General features: G+C 36.2%; 1 protein-coding gene across 1 annotated transcript in view; it reads right to left on the bottom strand.

The window, feature by feature from the left end:
• Positions 1-10,420: 10,420 nt before the first annotated feature.
• The window catches only part of Dhc36C (Dynein heavy chain at 36C), a 33,757-nt gene continuing 16,185 nt past the window's right edge, over positions 10,421-27,992 (bottom strand). Inside the window, exons 28-58 of the mRNA XM_066281933.1 lie at positions 27,828-27,951; positions 27,468-27,643; positions 27,244-27,395; positions 26,842-26,989; positions 25,931-26,143; positions 25,645-25,817; positions 24,272-24,581; positions 23,696-23,941; positions 23,297-23,526; positions 22,677-22,887; positions 22,388-22,585; positions 22,108-22,333; positions 21,896-22,053; positions 21,662-21,845; positions 21,377-21,605; positions 20,908-21,061; positions 19,888-20,021; positions 19,441-19,632; positions 18,961-19,129; positions 18,721-18,906; positions 18,417-18,658; positions 17,685-17,869; positions 17,265-17,563; positions 16,644-17,015; positions 16,001-16,157; positions 15,325-15,491; positions 13,780-14,014; positions 13,194-13,345; positions 11,723-11,860; positions 11,294-11,437; positions 10,421-11,126 (exon numbers count right to left, since the gene is read on the bottom strand). Coding sequence (XP_066138030.1) covers positions 10,920-11,126; positions 11,294-11,437; positions 11,723-11,860; positions 13,194-13,345; positions 13,780-14,014; positions 15,325-15,491; positions 16,001-16,157; positions 16,644-17,015; positions 17,265-17,563; positions 17,685-17,869; positions 18,417-18,658; positions 18,721-18,906; positions 18,961-19,129; positions 19,441-19,632; positions 19,888-20,021; positions 20,908-21,061; positions 21,377-21,605; positions 21,662-21,845; positions 21,896-22,053; positions 22,108-22,333; positions 22,388-22,585; positions 22,677-22,887; positions 23,297-23,526; positions 23,696-23,941; positions 24,272-24,581; positions 25,645-25,817; positions 25,931-26,143; positions 26,842-26,989; positions 27,244-27,395; positions 27,468-27,643; positions 27,828-27,951 — 6,111 coding nt within the window. The 3' untranslated portion in view covers positions 10,421-10,919. The remainder of the gene's footprint in view (positions 11,127-11,293; positions 11,438-11,722; positions 11,861-13,193; positions 13,346-13,779; positions 14,015-15,324; positions 15,492-16,000; positions 16,158-16,643; positions 17,016-17,264; positions 17,564-17,684; positions 17,870-18,416; positions 18,659-18,720; positions 18,907-18,960; positions 19,130-19,440; positions 19,633-19,887; positions 20,022-20,907; positions 21,062-21,376; positions 21,606-21,661; positions 21,846-21,895; positions 22,054-22,107; positions 22,334-22,387; positions 22,586-22,676; positions 22,888-23,296; positions 23,527-23,695; positions 23,942-24,271; positions 24,582-25,644; positions 25,818-25,930; positions 26,144-26,841; positions 26,990-27,243; positions 27,396-27,467; positions 27,644-27,827; positions 27,952-27,992) is intronic.

The following is a 27,992-nucleotide window of genomic DNA, read 5'->3' as shown; positions in this document are numbered from 1 at the left end:
TTTTGAGTTTTTTCGTATTTTTTTAAACTAATTTTCATTTTTAACAGGCTGCCCCAAAAACGAGTTAACATCTTGCATGTTGTTGAAAACTACATCACTGAGAAGACCACAAATAGAAACAGCTATTCCGAGGACTAAGAGCTGGAATTCGAACTATTGTACTATAGCATTTTCCCTATAGCTTAATCGGCCGACCCTAAATTAACGACCGGATGAAATGGGATAGCCAAAAACTTGCCTAACTTCGGCTAGCTAGCTCTTCGACATGCGCCATTGTCATCGGGTACTTTTTGCATTTTTTTTCTAGTTATACAGGGTGTGAGTTTAGAGCCATCAAATATTCTCACATTTTTCACCAAAATTTTGGAAAATGTGAAGGAACTCTTTCCTGACGTTGGGTAAATTATTGGACCTTTGCCTCGGGACGATTAGAGATTTCCTTTGATACGTCAAGTGATCGTGGAAATATCTCAGTTTTATGAAATTCCATTGTATCCATAGTATATAACCAATCACAGTTAAGGTAGCTACTACTTATGAATTAAAATTAACAATATTGTGAATTTGTCGACAGTTATTCATTTTCATAAACTAGACTAGACTAGTTGTCTAGTTTCGATTTAACATTTCAGCAAGGTTTATTTCAAACACGACCAAATTAACTTCTAAAAGAACAAATACACGCAATTCCAGTGCTATTCATAGCTGCCAGTCTATTAATAATATTACCAATATTTTAAAATGTGATATTGCAGATTGCGAATATTGAAAGTACTCTCAGCCAGCTATACTTTCCATTTTAAGAAGCTCTGATTATATCTCTATTTCATCGAATTTTATGTAAAAATATACAAATACCGATTTTACTTAGTTTTCGCTGCAGGAGTTACTTTATTGCAAAGTGTTTGTCCTCAATCTTTCTCATCCCGGATCTCGTCTATTACACATGGCCAATAGATAAATATGCAAAAAGTGATAATGTCAGGATTACTGACTATATTGCTTTGCAATAAATACCCGTGTATCTCTTAAATAATAATAAATCAACGAGATGCTGATAATGGGAATTAATCTAATCGATAAATGAACCTTTTTTTTTTTATAAAAATTGAGCGCATTCAATTTGCAGAGCAATCCGAATCAAGACACGCTGAAACTGGGGTGACCCTGATGGTGCTATTGGGTTCGAAACACTTGAATTAAAAAGTAAATCTTCTCGCTGCACGATAATATTTAATGAAAATTACGCAAGGCCGATGAGATAATACACAAGGAAAAATATTGTAGCTGACACGTGCTAAAATGGCTTCACTGCATTCAATCGCAATTAGCGTAAAGTAACAAGCCACGTCCTGCGTTTGCCGGGTAAATAACTATTACTGTACACGTGCGAAAAGCAACTTTACCGCACGCTGGTAGGAAAATGGAAATAAAAAATAATGTAAAGTACGAGCAGCCTTTTTGCTATACCTACTTTTAAAACAAGTTCAAAGTCAGCGATCCCAGTTAGTATTCCAACTACAACCTCCGTAGTTTTTAATACAAAAGCCGTAGCAAGAGGTCTATTAATATACCATCAAACTAATAAAGAGTAATTAAGCATGATTTAGCAAAAGCTGAACCACGGCAAGGTAATATCGACCCCCGGCCTGCAAATAGGGGGCTGACGCCACACTACTGGCTTTGTGACGTCATAATTTTCACGCGACATTCATGTCCTACTCAGCTGATGCTCACAATTCAATATAGACACATCTTGCTTTCATTGAAATCACTCATCAAAATCATATCCATTTATCATGTTTTTAAATTTATTCTTAGCATATTATTTCCTGACCAATAGTTACCCAACTAATTTGCAAGGTAGAAAATCGAAAGCAATTTCAATCTACTTATACAGAGTGTTTCAACTCAAGACACAGATGTATTTAGATATGCAGTTGATCATTTAATCAATAAAATTAGTAATTTTCTTTTATTATTATTTTAATATTCACCAATTTTAATTTTCTATACGCTTTTTGCCCAGGTATTTTTAGCTCTGAATTGACACCGTTGAACATACTCAATCTTACTTTAGATATATCTTTAGGAGAGACATCAGTACTTCCTGTACAAATAACGTGCATCTATCCTTTGAAACCGAAATTGAAATTGGAGGAAACATAAAGGTAGGTAAGTATATTCAACAAACAGCAGCAGGCAGTACCTCTTGAAGATATATTAACACAAGTGATAATGTCGATCTCCTAGTGTTCACTGTAGGCCTGTTATGATTATTAAGAATACATAAGGCACGCGGTGAATGCCAAGAGCAGACAAAATCCATCATTTTGTAATATAAAGTAGGTAAGTCGACACTAAAATGATCAATTTGTAAGCGGCGATTAAAGGCTGATTAATAATTTTGCTCTAAGTACATAAACAAAAAGTTAACATCAGGTAAATTTCAAATTTTCTGAGGTGATTGTTATTTCTCTAATCGGAAGACATGAATCCTATGTTGAACCTGACTTGAGACTCCTTACGAATGCAATTTAAAAAATCTTCGTTTCGAGGAATTTTAAAAATCGAAAAAATCAGTAGTAAATTTAGTCTAATATCTCGGGAACGGGAAGTATCCCAGCACTCAATAAAATCCGGACCTTTCGATTAGGGTCACAAACATCACCTACAGAGTCTAGATTTCTTCTGAAAATTTCTACAGTGGAGGGAGGTACCCAATTTCAACCATTTTTATAATTTTTAAGCCCCAATATTTTGGGAATCGAAAAAACTACTCCATTAAAAATACACCTCAGATTCTTGGCCCCAATCGTCTCTATCAGTTTGTGCACTAGGCAGGTTGCTCTGTTTCATCTAGTTTCCGAGATATGAACTTACATTCATGTTGACTTTCACTATTTTGAAAGTTTCTTAAGATGAAAGTCTTTCAAATCGTCTTTTTAAGGTTCCAGTGTTTCAATGAAAGCTTTCAGGGTTAAGATAATATTCATACCAAAGAAAAATAAACATTACCTCAAAATATTCGAACATTTTCTGAAAATTTCCAGGGGGGAGGGGGGAGTTGAGGTCCTAAAACACAACCTGTGATAATCAGCCGTATAATGGATCACAAATTTTTCCCAAATAGCTCTGTCACAGGTAAGATCGTTAAGATTTCTAGTCTGAGTCCGGAGTTGCAACTTATGTTTGCCGTTTTCACTAAACTATACTACATATTTACAGGATGAAACTAAAAAATAATGTCAAAATGTATGTCGCAGATTTTTGTTGCATTCGCTTCTTTTCTGTGAGGGAAACTGAGTCCTAGGTGCAAAAAATAACCAATTGAATTTGGGGTAGTTCCTGAGTGCTATTAGAGCAGATTCAGTATTTTTCGTCTTAATCTTTAATACGTTGAATTTTAAAGATACGCTGATTGCAATAGCATACCTGTTATATGTATAAAATTGGAAAGAGGGGTGTTTTGAGTGAGAAAATGCCCAAACTTAAAAATAGTGTTTTTTGTTCGGACCTAAGAGAGACTTATCATTATCCTTCACAAAAGAGATCAAAAATTAAAAATAAAAGAAAATATGGTTAAGCCCTAATTTTTGAACCGCCCTGTTCAATTATAATGTTTTGTAAGATACTTTGTAAGGAATATTTTGTAGACTTTAATCAAATTTTTATGGTTGCCTATCGAAAACCATAAGGAAACCTTCATTAGTGACTTTAAAACAATTGAATATATAGTTTTTTATGGTTTTTTCCCAATTTTTTATTGGAATTTTAGCACTATATTTGATTTAAAAACTGAACTCACTCGATATGTAAAGACAGCGACTGCTATTTTAGATCGCAAATTAGAGTGAAATCCAAAAGTATTTGAAATAATAACCTCTAACTCATTTTTTTTAATACATGTTTTTCCGAACTTTCAAAGCAACTGTAATCAAATTTCAATAAAATCTAATGTCAGAAATAACAAAAAAATACGGAATTTTCCTTAGTTGCAGCTTTTAGATTCAGTGTTTCCATCAATGCATATCAGCTCTTTCAAAAGTCGATATAATTTGCATATCCAGTGAACCTCGAGCCCTTCTCAAAGGCACTCAAATTTGCCGAGTCGTCAGGGGTCGAATAATGAAGGTCCGAAGATACGTGGGGCCACCACCAACCCTGAGTAGGAGGGACGTAAACCGGGCGCGCAATTGTTAGTCCAAGTCGGAAATGACTGGAATGGGATTATGAATTCAAATCGCTAGAAAGGTTCTTCTCTATCCAATGTTTAGTATGAGAATCTTAAAATATGGAAATTCGTATTTTATTCATTTAGTCGGGTTAGTTTAGATTAATTCGAGAAGGAGTAATAACTAGACGGGGAGATAGTTAATTAAGTCGTCTATGCTAAAAACCTGTTCTAATGCTTTATTTTTAGCAATATTCTATATCTATCAAGAAGAAATTTGATGCCCGGTACAGAGCTTGCGGTTGGACACAGTAGGGGCCTGCTCGATATCTTAGCGGGCCGCGTCCCACGGAGACTTCTCAGAGTCAGCTTCGAGTAAAATTTTGCAGTCTGTCAAAGTCTTTCAGTGATGAAATTACGTAGATTCCAAAACCGACATCGCACCAGGCAGGTTCAGTCGAGTTTTAGACAGTGAAGCTCCGTCATCGCTATTCGCCAAGCGAACACATGTGGTAGTTAAGTCAAGGAGCATGATGTAACAATTTTATATCGCACAGTAGCTTCTTTGTACTGCTATGTGCGATAAAACCAGTTTAAGCACAAGAACAAACTACAGGAGCAGCCCCTCGCTAATAATCTGTTGATTTTTTTATTGTATTGTGTACATCTTTTTACTGGGTGTCATTTCTGTACAGTGTCATAATATATTTATACGATTTCTTTGCCATCGTATTTTATAATTCTGTATTGCTTACTGAATTGTTATTTGTTGACTTAAGGAATGTTATTCAATTACGTGCTGTATTGTATTACTATTAGTTAAGTTCAATAATAGATGTATTAAACAAGTTTACGAGTTTAACTTCGGGATGCCGGCAGCTCCCTCAAAGCGATTTTCAGTATATTCTAACGTACTTATAACTCTATCCATTATGAAACAGATCCCTTTGTATGGATAAAAAATCGAAAGGCAACATTTAGAAAGTTCAAAGGGTAACGAGCAATGTGACAAACTCCGACCAAATGGTGTCTAAAGTATTATAAATAAATCTATAGTTGCTTAGGGTAGTTCGAGTTTGAAATATTTAGTAACAGTTTACCATTATCGCGCTTTAAAAAACATTCAATTTACTAAAACTCAAATCAGATTGAAACTAACTAACTAGAGTAACTTTATGTTCCATCCTTTTATGCACTGTCGAGTAGTAACATCACTAGTTATTATCTTGAATTGGATTACCCTGTATCTTCTTAGTTTTTTTTGAACTGATAACGGGAATGGGAACGATTGAATTAGAATGTCTATCGTTTAATACCATGATATACCTCTCAGATTTATTAAAGATCATCTAGGAATTTCAAAGACCTCTCACGAGCTTGATCTTTCGTTTGTCAAGATTTTATACAAAATTATTAACCCCGATGAGATTTTAACAATTTTGATAATTATTTTTAATAGTGTGACTACAAATATAATTTTTCTCTCTCTTAATATTTTCTAGTATCTCTTTGGTTTTCGACATTAAAGCTAAACTCTTTCACGTCTCTAAACAAAATTAATATAACTCAAAAAATAATTTTAGCATTATAGTTTATTCCTCTATGCATGGCTTCAAATGTACCACACATTTATACAATTCCGACCTCTATAATAGGACAGAAACATTTTTAATGTTAAAAGTCAGGCGTTTCCGGAAGTTTTGTAACTGTTCATTCACCATTTTGACGACATAAACCTATTTTTTCTTGGCTACTTTCCAAGGGAACTTTTCCTTTCAATTATATTCCTTAATTTAAAAATTTAGTGGTGGTTAAGAAACAGATATTGACGCCTGCGTTACCTTTCGGTGAGGTACTTTAAATAAAAACTATTCGTTCGCCTTAGGCTTTCACGCGGAGTACCTGAAGAAAAAAAACGTTTATTTGTTATACAGTGGGGGATATAATTGAAATAAAACAGTATATGTTCGTTACTGTTATTGATCAGTCTGGTCACTAACGATCGTGAGGAAATTTTCGTTTATTCTTGTCCGCTTAGGGTGCCGCTAAAGGTTAATTCAGCAATTGCAACTTTTAAGACAATCTAGTTGTAGGGTTACCCTACAAAGTTTTATGATTTATCACACTTTTCAATATTTTTTCTAAAAACGTAGGCACTAGGCCAGAGATAATTGGCCAGTCACTTATTTATAAATCAAATAAGGATATTCGTCAAATAAAACTGAATTTCAATCTATTATATATAAATGTGCTCATTGTCGACTTTAAAGCTGTTATATGTCTGTACATCTTGCCTGATTTGTAGACTATACTGGTTTTGCATGCTGCTTTGAGGCTTCCTGTATAGGAAACTGAACGCTTCCCAAAACGGTGCATGCGGAGCGTGTGCAAAGGGTAGTGATGGATACGTAAAATTACATTTTATGCCTTGTCGTGGACAAAGTAAATTTTGTTCATATATCATATATTTAAGTTTGTCTATTTAATTAGAGCTTACTCTTTTCGTTCCTGCTCTCCATTCGTCAAGCTTTGATTTTTATCAATTTTCGTATGAAAAGCTGCACAAAAAATATATTTGTTGCTAAAACCAAAAAACCACCACCATACAGAGTGCCTTATTTTTGAAGTCACTGCCGGGATAGTGTATGATGATACACCCAAAGGAAATTCTATTTGTCGAAATCAGTATGGACTACTAATTCTATCAAAACATCCTCAAAAACGGGAAAGATCAAAATACTGTTTCAAGGGTTACTTTTTTTTATATTCGTTGGGAAGTCAATCGAAGAATTGATATATATATATACACACACACAATAGTGTGATTTCAGATTTTTTGTCACTCTATGAAAAAATGGTATAAATTAATCAACTATAGGATCCTCAGTAATAGATAAATAAGATCTCTCATGCTGTTAGTACGTAATCACGTTATTTGCCAGTTCCGATATACAACAATAAAAAAGTACTAAAACAAAATAACATTTCATTTAAGAAAGTAAAGTAATTGAGTTATACAGCCTTTCTTCGGCGCCCAAAGAAGAGTAATGTAATATTTTCCGATACAAGGCGGAAACTAAGGTTTTAGTGAAACGCTGTAACAGCTAGAAGACCAAGCAAATTATGTTCTCAAAATTCCAGTAAAGTATATTCAATTTGTCTTGAACAATGGAGGTAAAAGAACAAAGAGCAGATTCGATTGAAAATAAAACGGTGACGACGTGGCAACCCCGGCTCTGGAACTAGAGTCTGCTCTCTGGAAATGAGCCCAGGAGAGCAGCTCCCGGTTTCAGTGGCTGCGACTATCGATCTCTTTCGTAACCCTGGCAACGGCCTTTCACAGATAAAATCTGGCCAAAGCAGTGGGCCTGTTTTGGAATAAATCACCTTTCTATATTGGGTATATAATTTTAAATTTTAAGAGCCTGTGGAATTACCGTAATTTATTTATACCAGTCGATAATGCACATACTTACGGATTGGCTTGAACACTTAATAATTCACTTGATCATCATTTTCAATGATTTAATTAGCTTTTCCTCAGTATCGTCTTCAAGATATTTCAGACTGTTTTGATGTCGCATAATCATTGTTTTTCATCAGGATCTCGCATGTCCACCAAACTTCGTTTTTCCTCGAACCATTTATAGGTTATCTGGTATATCTAACACGTGTGAAAGGTGCCTTTCCTGCTCACTTCCTGTTGCTTTACTCAACTACTACCATGTAATGCCGATCTAGGTTGAATTGATCTCTATCAGCGGACTTTCAACCAAACGAATTGATCTCTGATGGCAACCAGCCAATTCGATTGGTTGAATACAGTTACAGATGAAAATCGTAAATCCGAATGCAAAGATGAATAGTTATTACAATTAAAAATCTTGATCAATCTGATCCAGATCATAGCTCTCGAAAAGGCCTGCTATTACGCTAGCTATATTGGAGGCCGGACGATTCTGTGCAAGGCACGTGCGCACAGTGATACTTTCAGCTTGTAATTTTTTTTTTAGGTGTAAATTATTAAGAAAACTTGGAATTGGATTATGCAACTTTCATTTATAATGAAAGGGGCAAAAAACAATTATGGAAAACTGCTTAAAGTTACTGATCATCAAAGTGATCACAAAAAGAGCGCGAACCACATATCCATAATTATGATCCTCCCGTTACTAGAGATTCGATTTGCACTGCCAAACGAAAAACTTTCAATTTGCACTTCTCGCCGGTACGTAGAAACTCGACCAATGTAAATCAGAAGAATAGTCTGTGCTTTTTTGGCCATCTTTAAAGCCTGAGGTAGTATCGAAGCTTGATCTATATTTCCGAGATATTACGCAACATTTCGGCAAAAGTAGAATTGCCTGAGCTCATAATTTATCTATTAGGGGTGTGTGACAACACAAATTATCAGTAAGCAGGAAAATATCCAACGACTCCAGGGGCAGACTTTAGGTAACAAGAGGAAAGAAAGTTCCTACAATATGTATAACGAGATCCATAATTTCGTCAGAATGCTAAAATTAAAAATAGACGTTTCATCTATAGATTTTAACGGTTTTCGGGCTAATGAAGCTCTAGCGGACTTACGTTTGTGGGATGCTTTTTTTTGTATATTTGAGCATATGCTTTAAATTTTTTCTAATAACATTTCACCACACCCTGTATATCGATAAATTCAACAACTGGACATTGCTATTGTCAGAGTGAAATTATCGAGTTATTTTCTCTAGGATAAACCGTACGGGGCAACACGAAAACGCTGTAAAGGAAATATATATAACCTCTCAATACCAGAGGGATTACTTTGCCGCGTGAGGAACGTGGGAACACGACTATCCGTACATCATAAGATTCGATACCTGGGCCTTGTGCTCTCTCAGTGATAGGTTACATACAGTAAAGTTATTTCTTGTAAGATAAATTGTATGAGAACGCGACGAGGAAATCTTCATGGTTTGGAATAATGAAGAACGACAGATCATGCTAGCAATCCAGGGGCGTACTCGAAAGATACATTAAGGGAAAAAGGTTAATTGGTAAGAACGTTTCGTGTTTTTTTAGTTAAAATATTTTATGGGTCCATCAAAGCGAGGCCTCGATGCATTTATTTTTAGTGATTTTAATGAAATAAATTACAATTAGTGAAATGAAAAATGTATGCATTCCCAACAGTCCAGTTCAGCCACCAGGCCTGTGAATTGGTGGTTTACCTTCAATTACACCAAATATCTTATCAGTTTCGATACCACATATCAAAATTAATAGCGATCAAGGAGATACATAATATAATGATCTAGAAGTCTCATGACTTTATGGCGATACACAAGGAAAATATTCTTCTCTGAGTGATGCGAGCTACGCCCTCTGCTTAGGCCCCAATTCATGTTTTAATCAATTCCCTGGTTTCCATTTACATGATCGCCCTGGTAAGGCTTATTAATAATTTATCGCCTACAGCCCTAGATGGAAATATTCAATACATGTCTTTAAACGCCCTCAACTGGGGGATTTAATTTTAAAGTCTTGCAGTCTATTAAAGGCAGAGCAAACTTTCCAAGTTCTTTTCCGTCAATACTCGGTGGTCCGGAGATGGATGTTTCCCAAAACTTCGCTCCCGGTCGGCATAGATCAATATCCAGGGACTTCAGGATCCGTGTCCATGGTAACCAGGCTGCTGCGAGACAGTGTGCCGCCCACACGGGGAGCCCCGCCCAGAAAAGCTCTCCTGTTTCGATGTTTTCCGCATTTTCCTTTCTATACTTTTAATCTCTTTTTGTGTTGTCGTTTCGAAATTAATTACGACCGCTAACAAATTTTGTATCTCTCTCTATATTTACCTGGATATGAGAACCGTGTCCGTCGCGAGCGTTTCAGGATGAGATGGAAATATGGTCCAACCGTTATTTAAGTGAACATTTTAATGCTCTTTTGTGCAAAGCCCTGTTATTAACGTTATGCTTCATTTAAATTAAAGAGCCATTTGAGAGGAAGCGACTTATGAACTATGTTTTTCAAATTTCAACGTCAGCACCAACATCTACCTTCTATTTCATTTTGAAGGGTACCTAATTCTCCCTTCAAAGAAATAAAATAGTATATTGTTCAGCGAGTAGTAAAAATAGAATTTTCTGTCAGTAAGAGAACAGTTTACCACATGAGGTAAAGCCGCGTTTTGGTAGAAATCTATACTTTTTTTATAACCATGTTTGATACAAACTCGCCGGTCGCATTCGTACACGCTGTGCACCGACAGTACCCAGTTTTGTTACTATACATATTTTGTATTTACTTTTGTATCAATCTAAATATCTATCGTAGACACACTGTATAATATATAGTGTATTCAAAACACTATGTCTACCATTCATTTGTTTTTCCGAACACCTAGGTATGTTAGGAATTCCCAGTGCACGCATGAGTTACCATTTGATTTCGCAACTACTTCCAGTATTTATTTTTCCTTTCCTTCCTCCTTAGTTTATTTGCAAAATATAGGTACACACGTGGTGGTCAGACTTGAATTATTTTAATAGCAAATCTTCCATTTTCGCAGTCTTTTTATTTCCTGACTCCCCGAGCAATCTAGTACAAATCCTCGAACTTGCCTACTTCTAAAACTTGTTTTTTCGCCATTTCATTTTTGAAGAATTGAAATTTAACGAGTCAGAAAATTATCAACCACAGTACAAAGTATCGAATCTTAATTAATAATATGAAATGAATACTATATATTATTGCATGATCATTGGGAGAGTTGGCAGAGCATCGCAACACCTCTCATGATCCAATGTGCCTGGGCCTCGACCGTTGGTAATGTCATGGCGATGACGAAATTAGTAGAATGACCGGTGGTGGACAACACTCCCCTTCTTTCTCCCGTTTTATAGACTGGACATAAATAGCTATGCCGTTCGACTAGATCTTCTTTTTTTATTGGAATAAGCCATATCTACAGAACGACATTAAGCTAGTTCAGGTTAAGGTTAAGCTACAGTGCCACACAAGATGTTTCAATGAAAGCCAGTGACCTTAAATAATTATTATGTTTGTTATCTTACGTGTGCGATATGTGCGATCTAAATTTTTTGGAGGTCGATCAATGAATCTGATACTTACGAACGGAACAACGTCGTATAGTAATTTTGGAATCGATTCGTCGAGTATCATTTTCGACTTGTTCCATCTAGCACCCTCCAAAAATAGTCCATATACTATTGCACCATGGTCGGGAGGCTTTTTGAAAGTAGTTTCAGCTAAAACCTGAAAATTAGGTAGTCTGGGCACCGCACGTTCACTACTAGTTTTAACAGCATGTTTAGTACGAAAGTTAAATTAGACAAGAGATTAGAAAAACTTGAAGACCGAAAAACAGATAATTTTAAAATATGGAGTTAATGAGACAAAAAAAATTATCTACTTTTTCGGGCAAAATGTGAGCGTGAGAACTACTAAAAAATTTTTAATATTAAAGAGCATTAAGTTGGCCCACTCTTTGTTCATTTTGTAATTGTAATTTTTTACAGCAAAATTTAGTGAAGTATTTACCTGGTAGTCGAACACCAACAAATCTATTGGTATTTTATATTTTCGGGCGAAATTCTGCTGGGCTCCAGTTAAAAAGGCTTGGGTAAAGAAAAACCCTGAGATCCAAAATGTTATGGGCGGCCCTTCGTCCATCCATTTCTATAGCGGAAAACATAGCAGAAACCTTGACTAGAGACTTGGATAATATTTTCAATCGAAATAGATCAATGATCCTGATCATTATAGCTTATGATGTGTATGAAAATTTTGTTACATTAAGTTATCAGGAAAAACTGTATAAATGCTTTATGAGCAGTTTTTTGACTCCAACGCGCTTACATCGGTTATACAGTGTTCAACAAAAAATAGGACCGCACGTAATGTTCTGTGAAGCGTTTATTATATATTTAACGAGAATTTGCATACTTGAGTATGAATCTGCGTAAAAAAACTACAGAAAATATTTTAACACCCACATCCAACTTTTTAATGGCGGTTTCCAGGTTTTCAAGAACAGGATTATGGTGTGTTAATAACTAAATGTGTGATTAATGTTCTGAATAGTTTTATTTGTTGTCTGTCGTAGACATAATACTTATTCGGTTTAGAATTTTTTCTACTCAGTAACTGTTGATAATTAATGAAATAATTAATCGAGAGAGGGTATCCTACATGAAATTCCCTCGAAATGCTATGACAAATTCAAAAATGTAATGCTATACATGGCGTTTCAGTCGACATTGAATTTCGGCATAACGTCGGTAAGAGCACAACTAATGCTAAACTCAACATTCTAACAGTTATATTTTTCGCATACCATTGTTTTATTCTAGTTTTTGCACCAATGTAGCGTTAGGGGTAGAAAAAATATTATTGGCAGCGCATATGCGAAATCTCTTTCGTGTATGAGATTTCGTGCCATTGGTTTAAAAATAAGAATTTTCTGCTTTATTTAAACACATAATTTTCCAATAATGACGGACAGGTCCATTATTTCGAAACAAGGGCTAGATATTCTTAGCTCTTTATGAAAGATGATATCAGGAGACAAAAACTCTGACGTGAATTTAATTTTGCTTGGAGTAATGGTTAGGTTGAAGATATATTTTCTACGAGAAAAAGTTTGCCTTTAGAATTTTTAGCGGTTGCGCTAAAGTAGCTAAACTGAGTAAGAGGAAAGTAATAAAATTAGAAAATTTAAATTTACAAATGAATCTGCTGTGCAGTCATTCCATTCATTGCAATTGATTGTCACAGTTAGATAGATAATGAAATTGAATATAAATGACTACCTTCACGAGTTCTTCTCAGTCTTATTTTTTATTAAATTCAATTGATTCGCCGCACGCACCTGCAAAAAGTGATTTCACAGACGCTTTATTCAAAAAAGACTTTAACTCAAATTTCGAAATCAAATCGCATTTCTTGCTTAATTAAAATTAACACTAAAAATTCCACACTGAAATGGAACTTAATTGTGTCCCTCCATTACCTGTAAGAATACGAGTCGGGCAAGGAAATCATTAACGTAGCTTCCCAGCGACTTTAAAGATGGATATGACTTCTTCGCCCACATCGCTGGTATATTGCCAGTGAGGATATTGGTCACGACTTCTTCTAAATCCACAGACATTACGATTCGGCCTGTTAACGTATAATAAAGATATTACATAAGGATTGGGTACAAACTAGTAATACTAAAAAAATTGGTAATGTATTCCAGAAGGCTTTTAAATCACTACATCTTAAGTTCCCATCTAAAATTGAAATTACATTTGCTTCAAATCGAGAAAATAATTATTTAGAGGGTGAAATTTTAGGGTCTAGAATTTACCATGCTCGAGAACCATCTACATTAAATTCCAAGTGTTCGGGCTCTTCTGTGTCCGATCACTGCGGAGATTGAACTGTACCCATTTAAATATTGATCATGACTAACTCTAAAGCAAGCACACCAATGATTTTCTACTTTTTCAACCTTTGCAAAATTCATATTATTACGCATTCTCGGTAAGTCATGCTGCTTACTTTTTCACAATCTTGGAACGAGCCCATAAAAACACATCCTGAAGACTTACCTGTAATCGCTTTTTGCACGTTCCGTAAACTTGTCCGAATAATTCTCAAGAGCACATTAAACCTGTTCATTTCCTGTACCAAAACGGTATTCATGCTTTGCGAATAAGATACTGGGTGTTTCTCCATGACGGCGTTACGATCAAAATCGTTGGGCAGTTGAGCCAATATGGATGTGGCAACATCCATTACAATGTCATTTGGAGATTTTGAGGCGCTCGAAGAGGACGTTGCATCCTATTAAGAAACCAATTCATAAAGCTTCCATCAAAAGAGGTATTGGAAATAACTGATAACCAACAGAGGGAGCAATCACCACGAATCCGCCCCTAGCGACAATAATGATTGAATGGTAAAAAATAAAAGGACATTCTCCTCCAAAGTTGTCCACTTCAACACACACACCAAATGGATATTTCAGTTTATTGCATATATAGTTAATGTGTAAAAAATAGCTTACCCTTTTCAGCAGCTGCGGTATCAAAGGGTAAATGTATATTAGTGTAATATTAACAGGAAATACATCAATATCAATCATCAGACTTACCATCAGTTGATATAAATCCTTCAATAGCAGGCAAATATAGGTAAGGTTATTAGCTATCTAATAAGTTCGGATTAATTGCTTGAAATAATTTCTAAAGCTAGACATATTTCTAACAGTAGAACGAAAATGTGCCATTTTGTTCAACAGTCTGGTCGAACCAATTAATATAAATTATGTATAATTAATGATATAATAATAATTGTTAATACGCAAATATTGGGCAAAATGTGCCACAGACCACATTTTCGGTTCATTGGACGTTAATGTTGAATTTGTACAAAAATGTATCTCATTTTATAAAAATATCCTGTGAACTAACTAATGTATCATTGCATTTAGCACTTACCTCTCTATCCTAGAAAGTCATACAAATAAAAGAGAAAAATGTCAAACACATGCAGGACGTAACGTATCGCCATAGAGGTGTTTCATGGGACGATAATAATCTGCAAAATAATAAATAAATGCTAATAGACCCGTGAGAAACAATGCAACGCTTCCGATATATAGGATGGTCGAGTTTCACATTTTTTCTTATATTTTGCGTTTTTCCCAGCCATCAACTACCTAAAGCAATTCGCAACATTTGATCAAATTTTTTAAAACAAAATTGAACATAACAAAAAATAAAAATAAATCTAAAAAAAAACAAAATAAAAAAAACTGTTGAAAATAGGAGTATGATATGAAAAGAAAGGAAATTTACCACCTTGTATATCTAAAATGACGCATGTTTGATCATGGGCCTATTAGCACCTTATAGTGATTTTGCAGAGTACTATCGCTCTCTGAAGTATTTTCATGATAAAATGTTACTTACTGTATATTAATTTAGTACAATTTGAAAGGCTTTTTTTAATTAAATTTTCCTAGCATAAAATCGCATAATGCATAATTTTCTCGGACGTTAGTAATACTTTTTCTGGCCCCATGGATGGAGTGATTCAATCAATTGTTGTTCCTTTCTGAGACCAACAAAAATAAAAAATATTGCATTTACCTGCGACAGAAGAGTGCGTGTAAAGAGGGAAATGCTTTCTTGCTCATCTTTCATGATGTCCGCATTTTCGTTCATCCCAAAGACCTCTGGACGGGTAATCAAAGGCAGTGATTTAGTGTAAGTGATAATATCGTCGTAATCCATTTTATCGGGACAATTATAGGCCCCTAAAAGGTAGCAACGTAAAGCCGTATAGCTTAAGCACGTTTCGTATGCAAAATTACTACTTCATCTAGCTTTCATGATGTTAGTCAGCAAACCTTTATGCTAATTTCACAAAATCAATATTCCAAAATCACAGAAAATCTCGGCATTATATACAGGGCAGTCCGACGAAAAGTGTGTACTTATAGGCTTAACCTTACATATTTCCTCAAATTAGTAGTACTAGTAATTCAAAGTTAGTTTCGTAATCTAAAATCAACCAATAATTCAATTTTGTGACATTTTTTTATCACGCTAGCTCCATGCTTCTCATTGGACAACCCTGTACAAATTCCCTGAAAATAGTCGTGGGGTTTCTGAAGTAATAAATTTTCCAGAATCACGTAGAAATAACATAAGTTTGTAGTTGATGTATTGTATAGCGAGGCTGGTTTGACAGGTCTTTTAATATCTGGCCAAAATTTTAGGATCTGGGACACTAATAATAGGTGATAGTAATAATTCGACTTACCAGTGAGATCAAATGGGAAATTCGCTATTTCCACAACTTCTCGACAGTAAAATTTACGCAGAATAGTGTTTAGGGTTCTCCTATCCCAATCGTCCGTTACTCTACCTCCATAATTGCATTCGCCAGTAAGGTACAACAGGGCGTCAAATTGAATATCCTTTAAGTGAATTTATTATGCGTATGAACTTAAAAGTCGATCAAAAAAGTCTTTCAAAATAGTCCAAATTTCAGTCTTGAAATACTCAGATTTTTTGTGTGTATCTGGGAATTACGTGGGATCACGACCGATTTTGAAAAGGTCCCAAGTCGACCGCTATGTATTAAGAGGTCTAATACCAACGATAAATATCGACAAATTATAATCAGCTATGAGCCAATTCAGAGAAAAAATCATTCATTGCAACAACACTTCCAGTCATAAATGTATAACGTGGTGGGTAAAACGAAACAAGTCACAACCTGGTAAGTGGACAACAAACTTTCACTACTCCTCATCACCCACAAATGCAATATTGCATTAATTATATAAATAAATAAAAACAGGTTTCTTTTACTTGTAAAATCTGCTTTGTGCACATTTGCCGTAGTCTGTAGTTGAGCGACAGCTGAAGTTTCTTCCCGGAATACTTTGGAAAAAACTCACCTCGTACTCATTCAGGAACATTTGTAACTGTATCACGCTGATCCTCAGGTCGGTCTCGTTAAACTCATATGGAATATTCCATCCAAGAGGGCCAAACTGTTTGCGCTCTTGAACCGTTGCATGGAAGAAGCACAAGCTGTATAGAAGCTTCTTGAACACCATAGACTGCTTGCAATTTTCAAACCATTCCGGATCCGAAACAGGATCGCTCATGTAGGAGCGAGTAATGTTTCCTCGCAAACCCTTGGGTGGTTCATTAATCATCTTAACCCCATTTTGCAACACGAGAACAGGGAAATAGTCGACAGGGTAGGAAGTTAACCAAAGGCGGAAGTCGGGATGAGTGGAGTCCGAGGTGAGATTTTCGCAAATCTACAAAAATGTAGAACATGGCATTGGTTTTCGTGAAGGTATTATAGAGCTATTACAGTTGTAACTCCTTTTTAGGGTCAATTCACAAAAATTTCTATGAATTTATGTTCCCTAATTGGGAAATGTGATTAGCTAAACATTTAAACATTATTTGCGTTTGCATAAGCTTTTCTCTTCTTTTCAGCGGACGAGGACAGCTGCGGTGAAACGCTTGGGAATGATCCTCTATTTGTTAAAATAATACATTACCTTTTCCAATGCTGGCATGAAACTCCTCGCTAAATGACAGTTCTGTAGTACCACCCAAGTACCATTTTTGACACCCTCGTCGATTAGTTTCACGGCAATCGGTCCTTGCCCTTGTCCCAATGATAAAACAAACAAGCGACCAGCTCCAACGCCTTGATCGTCCGCAAATTTCAGTAGCATCGCAGTGGGGTCAGCTCCGGGGGTCAGAACAAATATCAGTGGCAGGCAACAGTGAGAATCGGCAAAAGATAAAGCCAGATCAAAAGCTGGCGGTTCAACGAACTTCTTCCCGAGCTTTTCTGAGAAATAGTAATCATAGTTATTAATAAACGGCGCAAATCAAACTCCAGAAAACGCTCATTGGCACTATGAAAGAAAGGAAGTAGATGCCTTCTTGGCTCTATACTGGTGTTCACTTACCTGCCACAAAATCTTGGATAGCCGGAACCACTTTATCAAATCGGATACATCTGAGAACTAACATTTTCTGTAACGAATTCAGTTTCTCATGCCACGGACTTGGCAGCGAAACTTTTTGAGGCTCCTCAGAATCAAACATGATCTTCCATTTGGACGAATTCGCTCCGAAGTGGTTAACAATTCCTCTAAATAATCCTCAAGTTAAATAATATAAATTTCGCAACTTAAGTAAGGCAAAAAGAAGAAAAGTTATTGTAATGTGGAGTGGCTTAGAAACCGAGATGTTCGAGTTTATTCGAGCGAGGTAATAGATCACCCTGTATACATTGGTACACTGAAAGAAACACACGATCATTTCAATTTTTTTATCACACTGCGGGATCCCTTTCATGAATTTTGTTGCTTAGGGCATCACTTTCCCTGTCGAGACCCCCTTACTAGCCCATATAATTGATTCTTTTGTCCTAAAAAGTATTCGTTCATCTGCTGACCCTCCTAGTGATCCCTAAGGCCTATAGCCCCAGGGATAGGTCACAGGCAGGGACTCTTCATTCATCGTCATCATCATTCATCATTATCGTCTGAAATTACCGCATTTTTCTTTCAAGGCAGTCGTTCAGTTTTACTTGACTCACTTGTTCATTTGAGTTTGTTTAGTGACGCTGAGTTAGTTTTGTTTTGATCGTGGTGAAGGATTTATTTAAAACGTTTAAAACGTTCTGGAAAACTTACTTAAAACTGGGTAAATCATTCAAACGACATAGCTCATCCCAAGACTTCGTCATCAACCAGTCTGTCGGATTGACATTAGGATTATCCAGGCCCACGCCTCCTGTTAAGAAGAACATCCATTCCGACAGGTCAACCTCGCTCCGGCTTTTCATTAGATTTATGGCCAGCAAGAGCGAAAACAACAATTTGTCCTTCTCGAATAAACTGCGGCATATGTTTGTATAGAGATGGTATGTAAACACCTATTATACCCATCAATTAAATTGCAAATAATAGGAATTAAAGTTTTTGGTGCTTGACGTACCTTTTTCAAATCTTCCAATCTCATCTGAACGTCCTCCACTTTATCAGTGTTGTCAATGGAGCCCTTGAACAAATTTACAAACCAAACCAGGGAGTACTGGTACATGGGATCGACATTAGCCAAGTCCGCAATAGTGAAGAAGAGGATGGCCGAGTGGACAGCTATAGGAGTATATTCAAGTCGGGCCTAAAATTGAAATTTTCTGTGCTAATTTCTGTTCCTGAATGTTACAGAGTTTACTTTGTCAATTTGTTTTTCAGTCACTTCAGCTACAGTTTGTTTCGCTGCAATCTCATTAGACAATTGTTTAGATGAGCTTAAAGTTGTCACCGCAGTTTCGTCTTCGAGAATATTGCTCTCGGAGGAACTTAAAACTTCCAAAATTTTATCTTCGATTTCCTTTAAAGACCTGCAATGAGATAATGAACTTTATTCCATTTAGAACTACTATAAAATTGAAACTTAATTTTCCCCTGACGGAAGAAAATGACACTTTTTTTATCTCGATTGCTGCCTACTTAAGAGTTCTATTCGTCGCTTCGTCCACTGCGAATAGTACGTGGTAAAGTAGTACTTTTCGTACTTAATAGGGAAGCTACATTTCAAATGTCGAGAATATCAGAGAACTAAGTGAGTTGAAGTATTTAAAAGCGATGGTTTTCACATAAGAAAAACCAACAGACCCTTCGACGATAATAAGCTATTGGATTAGGGAGGTACCTTTTATTCGCAGCTCCTTGTATAATTAGTGCATTTTTTTCAGCTTCCAAATCCGGCCTTTCTTTAGCGATTACAATTCCCAAAAGTTGATCTTCTAAACCGGCATTCGTAATGACGAAATTTACCAATGTTACTTTCACAGCAACTTCTGGTAAGTAATGGGGATTTCGAAGTTTTGTGGTCATATAAAGTCTGAAAACAATACATTTCTCAGAATAATGAGCAATTATTCGTGGAAATTTAAAAACCTTAGAATAATTTTTTAAATATTTAAATTTTTTGATTTTAATATTAAATCAAAGCAAACAGCTTTTAAAGGAAAGTTGTCTAGATTTTTATAATTTTTACGTCGCTCCTTAAGTCAGCTTTTTGTAATTGACTCGCTTGATTCATTTTATACGCGTAGAAGAGCTATAAGCATCATTGTCATTCAACTATGGTACGAACTTGAAATCTGCACTGTATTCAACAACAGAGTCGCCGAGCTTGAGACATAGAACTCCGCCTTGCTTAAAAGTTTGTTGACCAAGTACCGGCTCAAGTATAGGATCTAATTCCTGACCAACGTTTTCCAACAATACCTATAAAAAAAAATTAAATGAATAAATTCAATTTTGCAATAGAACTCGAAAGAGTAAGGCATGCTGGTGCAGATTCAAAACGCCACATACTTTACCATTTCCACATAGATGCTCAAAATTTCTTTTTTTGCGGAAACCCAGCAAGAACCTTTTTAAATTGTTTATTCTTATTCTCCCTCCTGTTCAGTTTTCCAACAAATTTTAACAACATTTTTTAAACGAACAAAAATCTGTTGATGTTTGTTCATTTTTGTAAACGTTGCTTACATCACCAGTAGCGCAAAATGACCGATTTTTCAAAATTGAAATATGGATCAAATGAAACCTCGTATTAAAGGTCTTTCAGAACTGTATCCAATGGTCTCTTGCGATCCAAAATCTATCGATTAGTTCAAAAAAACGATTTAAATTTCGTAAAAAATGCAAAACAAACTCAGTTAAATAGTATGTAGACTGATGAATGAATGCTTGAATGATGCTATGAAAAGCTTTTTTTCTTGATAAGAAACTGGTAAGTTTTCGATTCTGTGCTCACACATAGTCTGTAGTAAAAAAAAACATAAACAAAAAAGAATAAAAAGATTAATAAAAATAACCCATGACTGTGTGTAAACACAAATACGAAAAGAAACCAATTTCCTGTCAACAAATAAGGTTGTTCATTGTTTATGTGCTCTTTAGAGCCACACACACACACACACACACTGTATATATATTTGGCATGAATCTTACTTTAGAGCTGTTAACTTTGCAGAGGAAGATTAATGTAATCTGACAAGTAAAAATGCAGTCAGAAGTTCGAAAAGCTCATCGGCGGACACATATGAATTATTTATATTTGCTTAAATAATTTTAATGTCATACGAGAAAATGTACATAAACTCACTGGTTGCCCAAATTGAATGGCATTCTCCAAAATCCGAACATAATCAGGCTGATTAAGTCGGATAATTGCCAAGTTGTTTTGCTTTTCCATGTTCTTGATCCATTTGTTGGCCTGACCCTGCGGATCGATCATGAGCGCGAATCTCCTTGCATTTCTAAAGTAAAATAAATATGTAAAACGTATTTATCTTTCAATTGCTGGTTTAAAACCGCTAAATCTTCAACGATGGCACGTCGTAAAACTTATTGAAAAATATTGAGTCATTTATAAATTTAAAATTGAGGCCTTTCAAGACTTAGTTGTGATATGAAAATCGAGCGATGTTCATTTTTAAAAAATAGCACTTGCAATATCATGATTTATTGATGCTGTTACTTCTCGTGTACAGCTATTGGAAGATAGAAGAGTTAAGCCATGATCGTTGAGGAACCTCTATTCTGCATCCACTCCACTTATCAGTAATACTTACGAGACCATTATAGCGTTTTCGATACTGAAATTATCTGTCGGTAACCCGAATATATTCCACTGTCTAATATCAATGGGATCTCCAAGTATTGCCGTTAGCTGGAAATTGCTAGTACTGACCACTCCATATCCGGTCAACCGAGTAACCCACTGCTCTATTTGTCTCTGCCGAAATTGCATTGTGAACGCCCCCAAATATGCAACCACGCCAGCCGACAACAATATATCACCTGCACAATATTTGCCATAAATTCTCTAGAAGCACTGATGAACTCGGACAACCAACCAACTAACATATTATACCGGTGCCCTAACTCTTTGGTAGCTGACCTCCAGCGGTCCTTTTCCCCGCCCAGACCCCCAATCAGATCTTCGGCTCTCTGAAGCTTCAGCTGACACAGATTAACTTCATCCGTCAACATTTTAAACTTTTTGGATTCTTCGTGTAGACGTTCCTCTAGCTTTGCAACCTACAAACGAAGCTATGAAGAAAAAACAGAAACCAATTGGCCCACAGTACTTTATCTCTTGCTTCTCTCAGCTGTTGCCGCTTGACTTCTAAAGAAGCCATGGCGGTGTTAAATTTATCCTCAGCCACCGCCAAAGCAGCCTTTTTGGGAGCCACAATTTTGGCTGCTTGGTCATATTTGGATATGCCGATTACCCATTTGCAAATACCTATAAGAGAAGAAAATCTGAAAATAGTTTGAAATATTATGTTTTGGGGTAGACCTTCTGCGGCGCATGATGCGATTTTTACTTTATCGGGATCGAAATTTTCGTCATTTAAAATTTGGTCTTTCAGTTTCGCCATAATTCGCGGTTGAATGTTGTTTTTATCAAAGTTAATTAGACCTTCTAAAAACTTCGCGTCACCAAGGATTTTTTTTGACGGGCCCCAATAGTCATCAGTCGTTCCGACTCCACTGGGCGTGGGCACTTTTTCCGGTTTTACATCCTACGACACGAAGGATGATCATTGCCATAGTACGCACATTATAATGTAGTGTACTTTTAAAATGCAAACAGCCTCCATGACTACTTTCACGCCTTTGGGAGGATTCTTCATGGTTTTTAATATGGTAATATCAGCCGGAGTGAGAGTACTTAAAGCAGCTAGCGCTGTATTCAGAACAGGGAGTGCCTCGGCCATGTTCGCTTCACATTCATCTTTAATCACTTGGGCAGCTTTAGCTTCTTCATTCGCAGCCTGAAATTTTTTTTTTTTTGTTCGAAACAAAGTTACAAAATCATCCCAATTCGTTGTCTTAATTTATTTAAAACAGTTTTATCTCCCGCACCTCTTCATCAACCAACACGATTTTCTCAAACTCCGCAGCTTCCGCTGATTCAACCTCAACAATTTTCGTGGTTTCCTCTACGTTAGCTTGTGAAATCACTAGTTGCGGTTGCAAAGTCTCCAAAGTGCTCTGAATTAGTGCCACCTGCGAACTTGCTGATTGGAGTTTCTCCAAACCAACTTCGTATCGCTTTTGACCCAGGAGCAATTGTCTAAATATCGCAATAAGTCTGTTATGTCAAAAAGTATTTATCATTAATAAACGGTAAGTAAACAAAATAGCAAACCGCTAATCTGTAGTTGAGTTATTTTTTTTCGCGGCATCCGTCGAGCATGGACCATAAACAATATTTAGAAAATTTGTTTCCGGAGGATTTCCAGCCTCGACACGAAATCTAAAGTCGCAATAAAAATTCCAAACCAAATTATTTCTGAATTTGTTTAAACATTTTTAAATTTCACACCGAAAGGAAGGCAAATCGAGAAAATTTGAATGCGCTATTGCAATATTCCCCAAAAGAGTAGGAAGTTAAGAGATGGTTTTTCTCTATCGTCCATATTATTGAGACATCCTGTACATTTTAATTTAAATCATTAAATAATTACTCTGGGGCCTCTTACTTTCTTTTGTTACCCAAAAACGTTTTGAAGGTGTCGATCATTTCCAAGTAGGAGGTAGGAGTAACGTAATTGTGTCGCCTTAACCTAAGAAAATACTCATCGGACAGCGCCTGCGTGGAAACGTGGAACACCTGACACATGTCTATACACGCTCTCCGCTCTGTGTCCGTTAATTCGATTTCGCGCAGAGATCGGGTCGCCACTGCAAGTAGGGCATCTTGTGGCCAACTCTAAAATCATAAAATAAAAAATATAAAAAAAAATAAAACTAACACTAAAAAAAAATGAAAATAAAGTAAAAAAAAATCAAACAGTAATAACAAATAATTTTTTTAAACAAAAAATTCAAAAATAATAATAATCGCCTGAAATAAAAACATTTTTAGCCAAAATCTGTACCTGAAACCAGTCAATGGTGCAGCAGTTTACCAAAGCGGGAAACTTTCTAACACGATTTCTAAAGCTGTCTTCAATGGGGCTCATCGTCAGTACCACATGAAGTTGCTCTCTGACAATTTGAACAAAGAAATTGAATAGAGCAGCAGGGCTGCCATCGGTTTGCATGGATTTATCTCTTTGCCTGTCAAGTTGTCTCATTTTCTCACACGTTTCAACTTTTTCATCTGTAGTAAATAAATTGGGTACCTAAAAATAAAGAAAAATTCTGCCATTTAAGAAATTCCATAACACAGAACTTCTCTTCTTTTATTTCGACAATGCTATAACGTAGAGCAACAAAAATTAAAAAATGTATTTTTTTAATTAACATCTTTGGTTGGTGGAGACTTGAAGGAACTCGCAACCGTCCGTTTCCGAGAAAATTGGGGCACATGCTTTGTCGATCCAACACTTTCCCGCGAATCTAAAGTTCATTTCCCCTCAAGCCTTACAACCAGTTCCAAAATTCCATTTAAAACACAATCGGTTCAGACGGCCTCTAAACTTATATGAATAAATAATGTAGTTTTATCATACCTCTCCAGAATTCATCAAATTACTGACATCCTCCAAAAAAGCTTCCTCTTTGATTTGCGAATCAGTAAATAGAAAAACTCCATGCTGGTCAGATGCACTCGCCTTCCTCAAAATGCTTTTCACATCCTCCCGCCACTCGTGTACTCCATAAAACCGGGTAATTTCCACTTGGAAAAGTTCATATTCAGATATATGGGAAGCCAATCTTGTCAAAGATTGTCGACCAGAACCGCCTACCCCCACGCAAAGTCCGTGACTTCTCGGTTGTTTTAAAATGCGGCATAACTTGGATAAATGTTCGATAGCAAACCTATGGAGATGAAAAAGAAGATCAAGTAGTAAAATGAGAAAGGCCTAAAATGTTTTTTTAACTGAGTGAACCAAATACAATAATTAAACGTGAGGCATTATCTCCACGAGCAATTCCCAGAATTTGGGATAGGCAAAGGAAAAGATGTCCCTCTTCAATGGCCACCTAGAACGCCCGACCTAACTACCTGCGATTTTTTCAATTGGAATACGCTAAAATCTCGTGTATATGCTGTTCCTATTCAAAATGAAGACCATATAAAAAATCAAATTTTGCAAGCAACTGATGGAATCCGCAATGACTCAATGATTTTGAAAAGGATGAAATTTATTTTCCTTCGACCCGCGAATCTCTGTATTTAAGAACGGAGGGTCATGTTGAACAATTTAATTAATTGTTTATTGAAATTTATGCTTTTATTTCCTTCTGAAGACTATGCGTTGATCAACATTGTCAACAATGAGATGAGCTGGCGACGGAGTTCTTGTCAATTATACAACAATGGCATCAAATTCATCATAGCTTGTTTTTCAAAAATCGAAATAAAAACTTATATATTTTTTTCGTCAAATTAAGACTCCAAATCAAAGTTCGGTAAGAGATAAAAAACAGTCGCATAATGGATCGGGAATTCCCATTCAAAAAAGCAACCGTCTTCATAAGCGAATAAAAAACTTCTGATGTGTATACTATTCAACCTTCTAGTAATTGACCACCAATCCTGATGGTTTTAGAATAATAACCTTCATCGAATGTGCTCCGAGAAGCATAAAGATTATACATCAAATTTCGTTTCAATCCATATAGCCTTTTGTACCTATCTGCTAAACTTGAAGAAAAAGTGAGGCTTTGAAAGGCTGTATCGCTAGAAAGAGATCATTTCGTGTGTAAGTATGTCATCATGAATCCATATTTTTGACCAGAGAATAAGTGATTGAGCGTTGACCCCCTGTTTCTTGGACGCCCTGTATTATGGACAAGTTTAAAAAAAGATCAAACTAAAAAAAACTAAAATTCTAGTCCATTTTCAAACCAATTTCAAACAGGTTTGGATAATACTCACCTAAATAATACAAGGTTCATCGGTTTCTTGGACATATTGTTAAACTCATTCAAGTAACCTTCGGTGATGGATTTCAAGTGTTCTAGATCCAGAACCTCAATGTAATGTCGCTGGTCCGCTTTAGGATTCGCAAAATCACAATAAATCAACTTTCTCAACTCCGTTTCACCGATCTTAAATAAGTTATTTTTAGTGAATTCTACATGTGCAAACATGTAATGATTAACGATGAAAAAAATTGCTATAAAACTGTAGAGAAATTTCTTATCATGCAGGAGTAACGTACTTGTGAACTTTCAGGGGAGGCCAAGCGTTTAAACATTTCATTAAGATCTTCGTCCAATTTGTCCCTACAAACCTCCCTAATAGCTTCAATTATCCAAGTACGATCTACGTCGTCTACTAATCGATCGTAATATACTCTTAATACTTCATGGACCCATAATCGTTTCATGGCAATGAGGTCTTCCATTGCTTCCGGAACGGACAGTAACACTCCCTAAATCGTAAATTTCCTTAGAAATCCACCAGGGCCTCTAATCGCCATTTTCAAGAAAAGTTATGCAATAATTATTGTAGGAATAAAGTGCAACGTGTTAAAGTTTTAAAAACTTGCATTTTCCTCGCTCTGTTCATTGGTCGTATAAAACAATGTTTCTTTTAAAATTAAGTTCGCTCTGCAATTCGACAAGTAATGAGCCATTAAAATCACTTCGCTTCATTGAAATCAGTTGAAGCGTTGTCGAGTTACAGTATCTCAAAAACTGCCAAGAAAATGGACCGTTTCGACTCTTTTGATGACCAGTTTGTTGATCGATGATGAGACAAATTACGCACTAAGAGATAATTTGTGTGCATGAGCGTGTGTAAGAGAGAGGGGGGAACTGAGAAAGAGAGTAAGGGAGGAGTGTAGGGAGAAATAGAGTGAGAGGGGGGGGGGTGAGAAAGAGACTGAGAGAGGGAGTATGAGACCTGGAGTGTAAGAGAGAGTGAGAGAGAAAATTTGCGGGAGAATGTTAGAGGGAGAGAGGGAGAGAGGGAGAGAGAGAGGGAGAGAGAGAGGGAGAGAGAGAGGGAGAGAGAGAGGGAGAGAGAGAGGGAGAGTGAGAGAGGGAGAGAGAGGGGGGAGAGAGAGAGGGAGAGAGAGAGAGAGCAGGGGTTATGTAAAAACATTTATAAGATAACTGTAAGACATACCTGAATTACTCTGGAAAAATCTCTCAAATTGAAAAGATAGTGGGATTTAGCTGGTGTGGGTAGAAGATTTGCTCGCGCCATTTTATATATGGCGAGCGTGGCCAGGACAATTTCTTCAATGCAAGGATCAAAGTCCTTTGAAAATCCCCTAAAACATTAACGTTCATTACAGCTTATTGTTTTTCCTTGCGTTTTTATGCGGGGCTTTTGGTCCTCTATGTGCAATATATAATCTAATAGGCTCATTCGGCAGTACGAACAGTTACACCCTTCAAATAATGCATCCAAACGCGAACTCACGTCATTTTCTTTAGGAATTTCAAACAATTCCCCAAACCATCGAGCAACTGCTACTTTTACCGAATGTGGCCAATCAATTTAGCCTATACAAGTATTGCTAACCTGGTATCCAGGTGCCACAACATAATTCGACTGAAAATACTTATTAACGTGCCCTCAGGGAATTCGTCTATACATAGATGATTGAAGTGTCTCCTCAAACGAGGAGTAATGGTATTTCCTCCACCAGCTGGCGGGCACATGGAGCACATGAACTAAATTTGATCCATATTAATTATTCTTTTACAATTAAAAGTGATGGATCCATCTTATTGAAACTGTCTTACCTGAATATCAATGAGTTTCATTGGTACTATTTCCTTCAAGTCGTACCACATGTCGTGGTCGAACCACTGCCGAAGCAGCTCTAAGGGGGGTTGGGCGCCATATTCTTCTTTCAACGGCATATTTATGTCGTCCACAAAGATAACGCACCTCTTGGTAACGGGAGGTCCATAAACGCCTTAAAAGATTTATTTTCGAAAAAAATTAGTTATCAGTCAGAGTTCAAGCAGAAATCTAAGAAATCACCAATTTGTATTACTTGTTGTAGTTGTCATTTAACAACCAGGCATAAAAAGATTATGGACGGATATTTTGCCTCATTCAGCTCAAACTGATAAATTTATACGAACAATAAGTAATACCTTTTCTCCTTTTATCCAGCTTGGACATAATCATGCTCTGGGTCTGATTGGCCGTTGTTTGGGCCGAAAAGTTGATAAACAGTGGAATGTACGTTTTGGTGTCGTTCTTTTTCAGCAAGAAGTCCTTAAATAATTAAAATCACCTCATGATTAAATTTAAATTCG

Source organism: Euwallacea fornicatus, chromosome 5 (genome assembly GCF_040115645.1).
Source record: "Euwallacea fornicatus isolate EFF26 chromosome 5, ASM4011564v1, whole genome shotgun sequence".
Classification (NCBI taxonomy): Eukaryota; Metazoa; Arthropoda; class Insecta; order Coleoptera; family Curculionidae; genus Euwallacea; species Euwallacea fornicatus.
The sequence above is the reverse complement of the archived record's forward strand: the minus strand, read 5'-3'. Positions and strand labels throughout refer to the sequence as shown.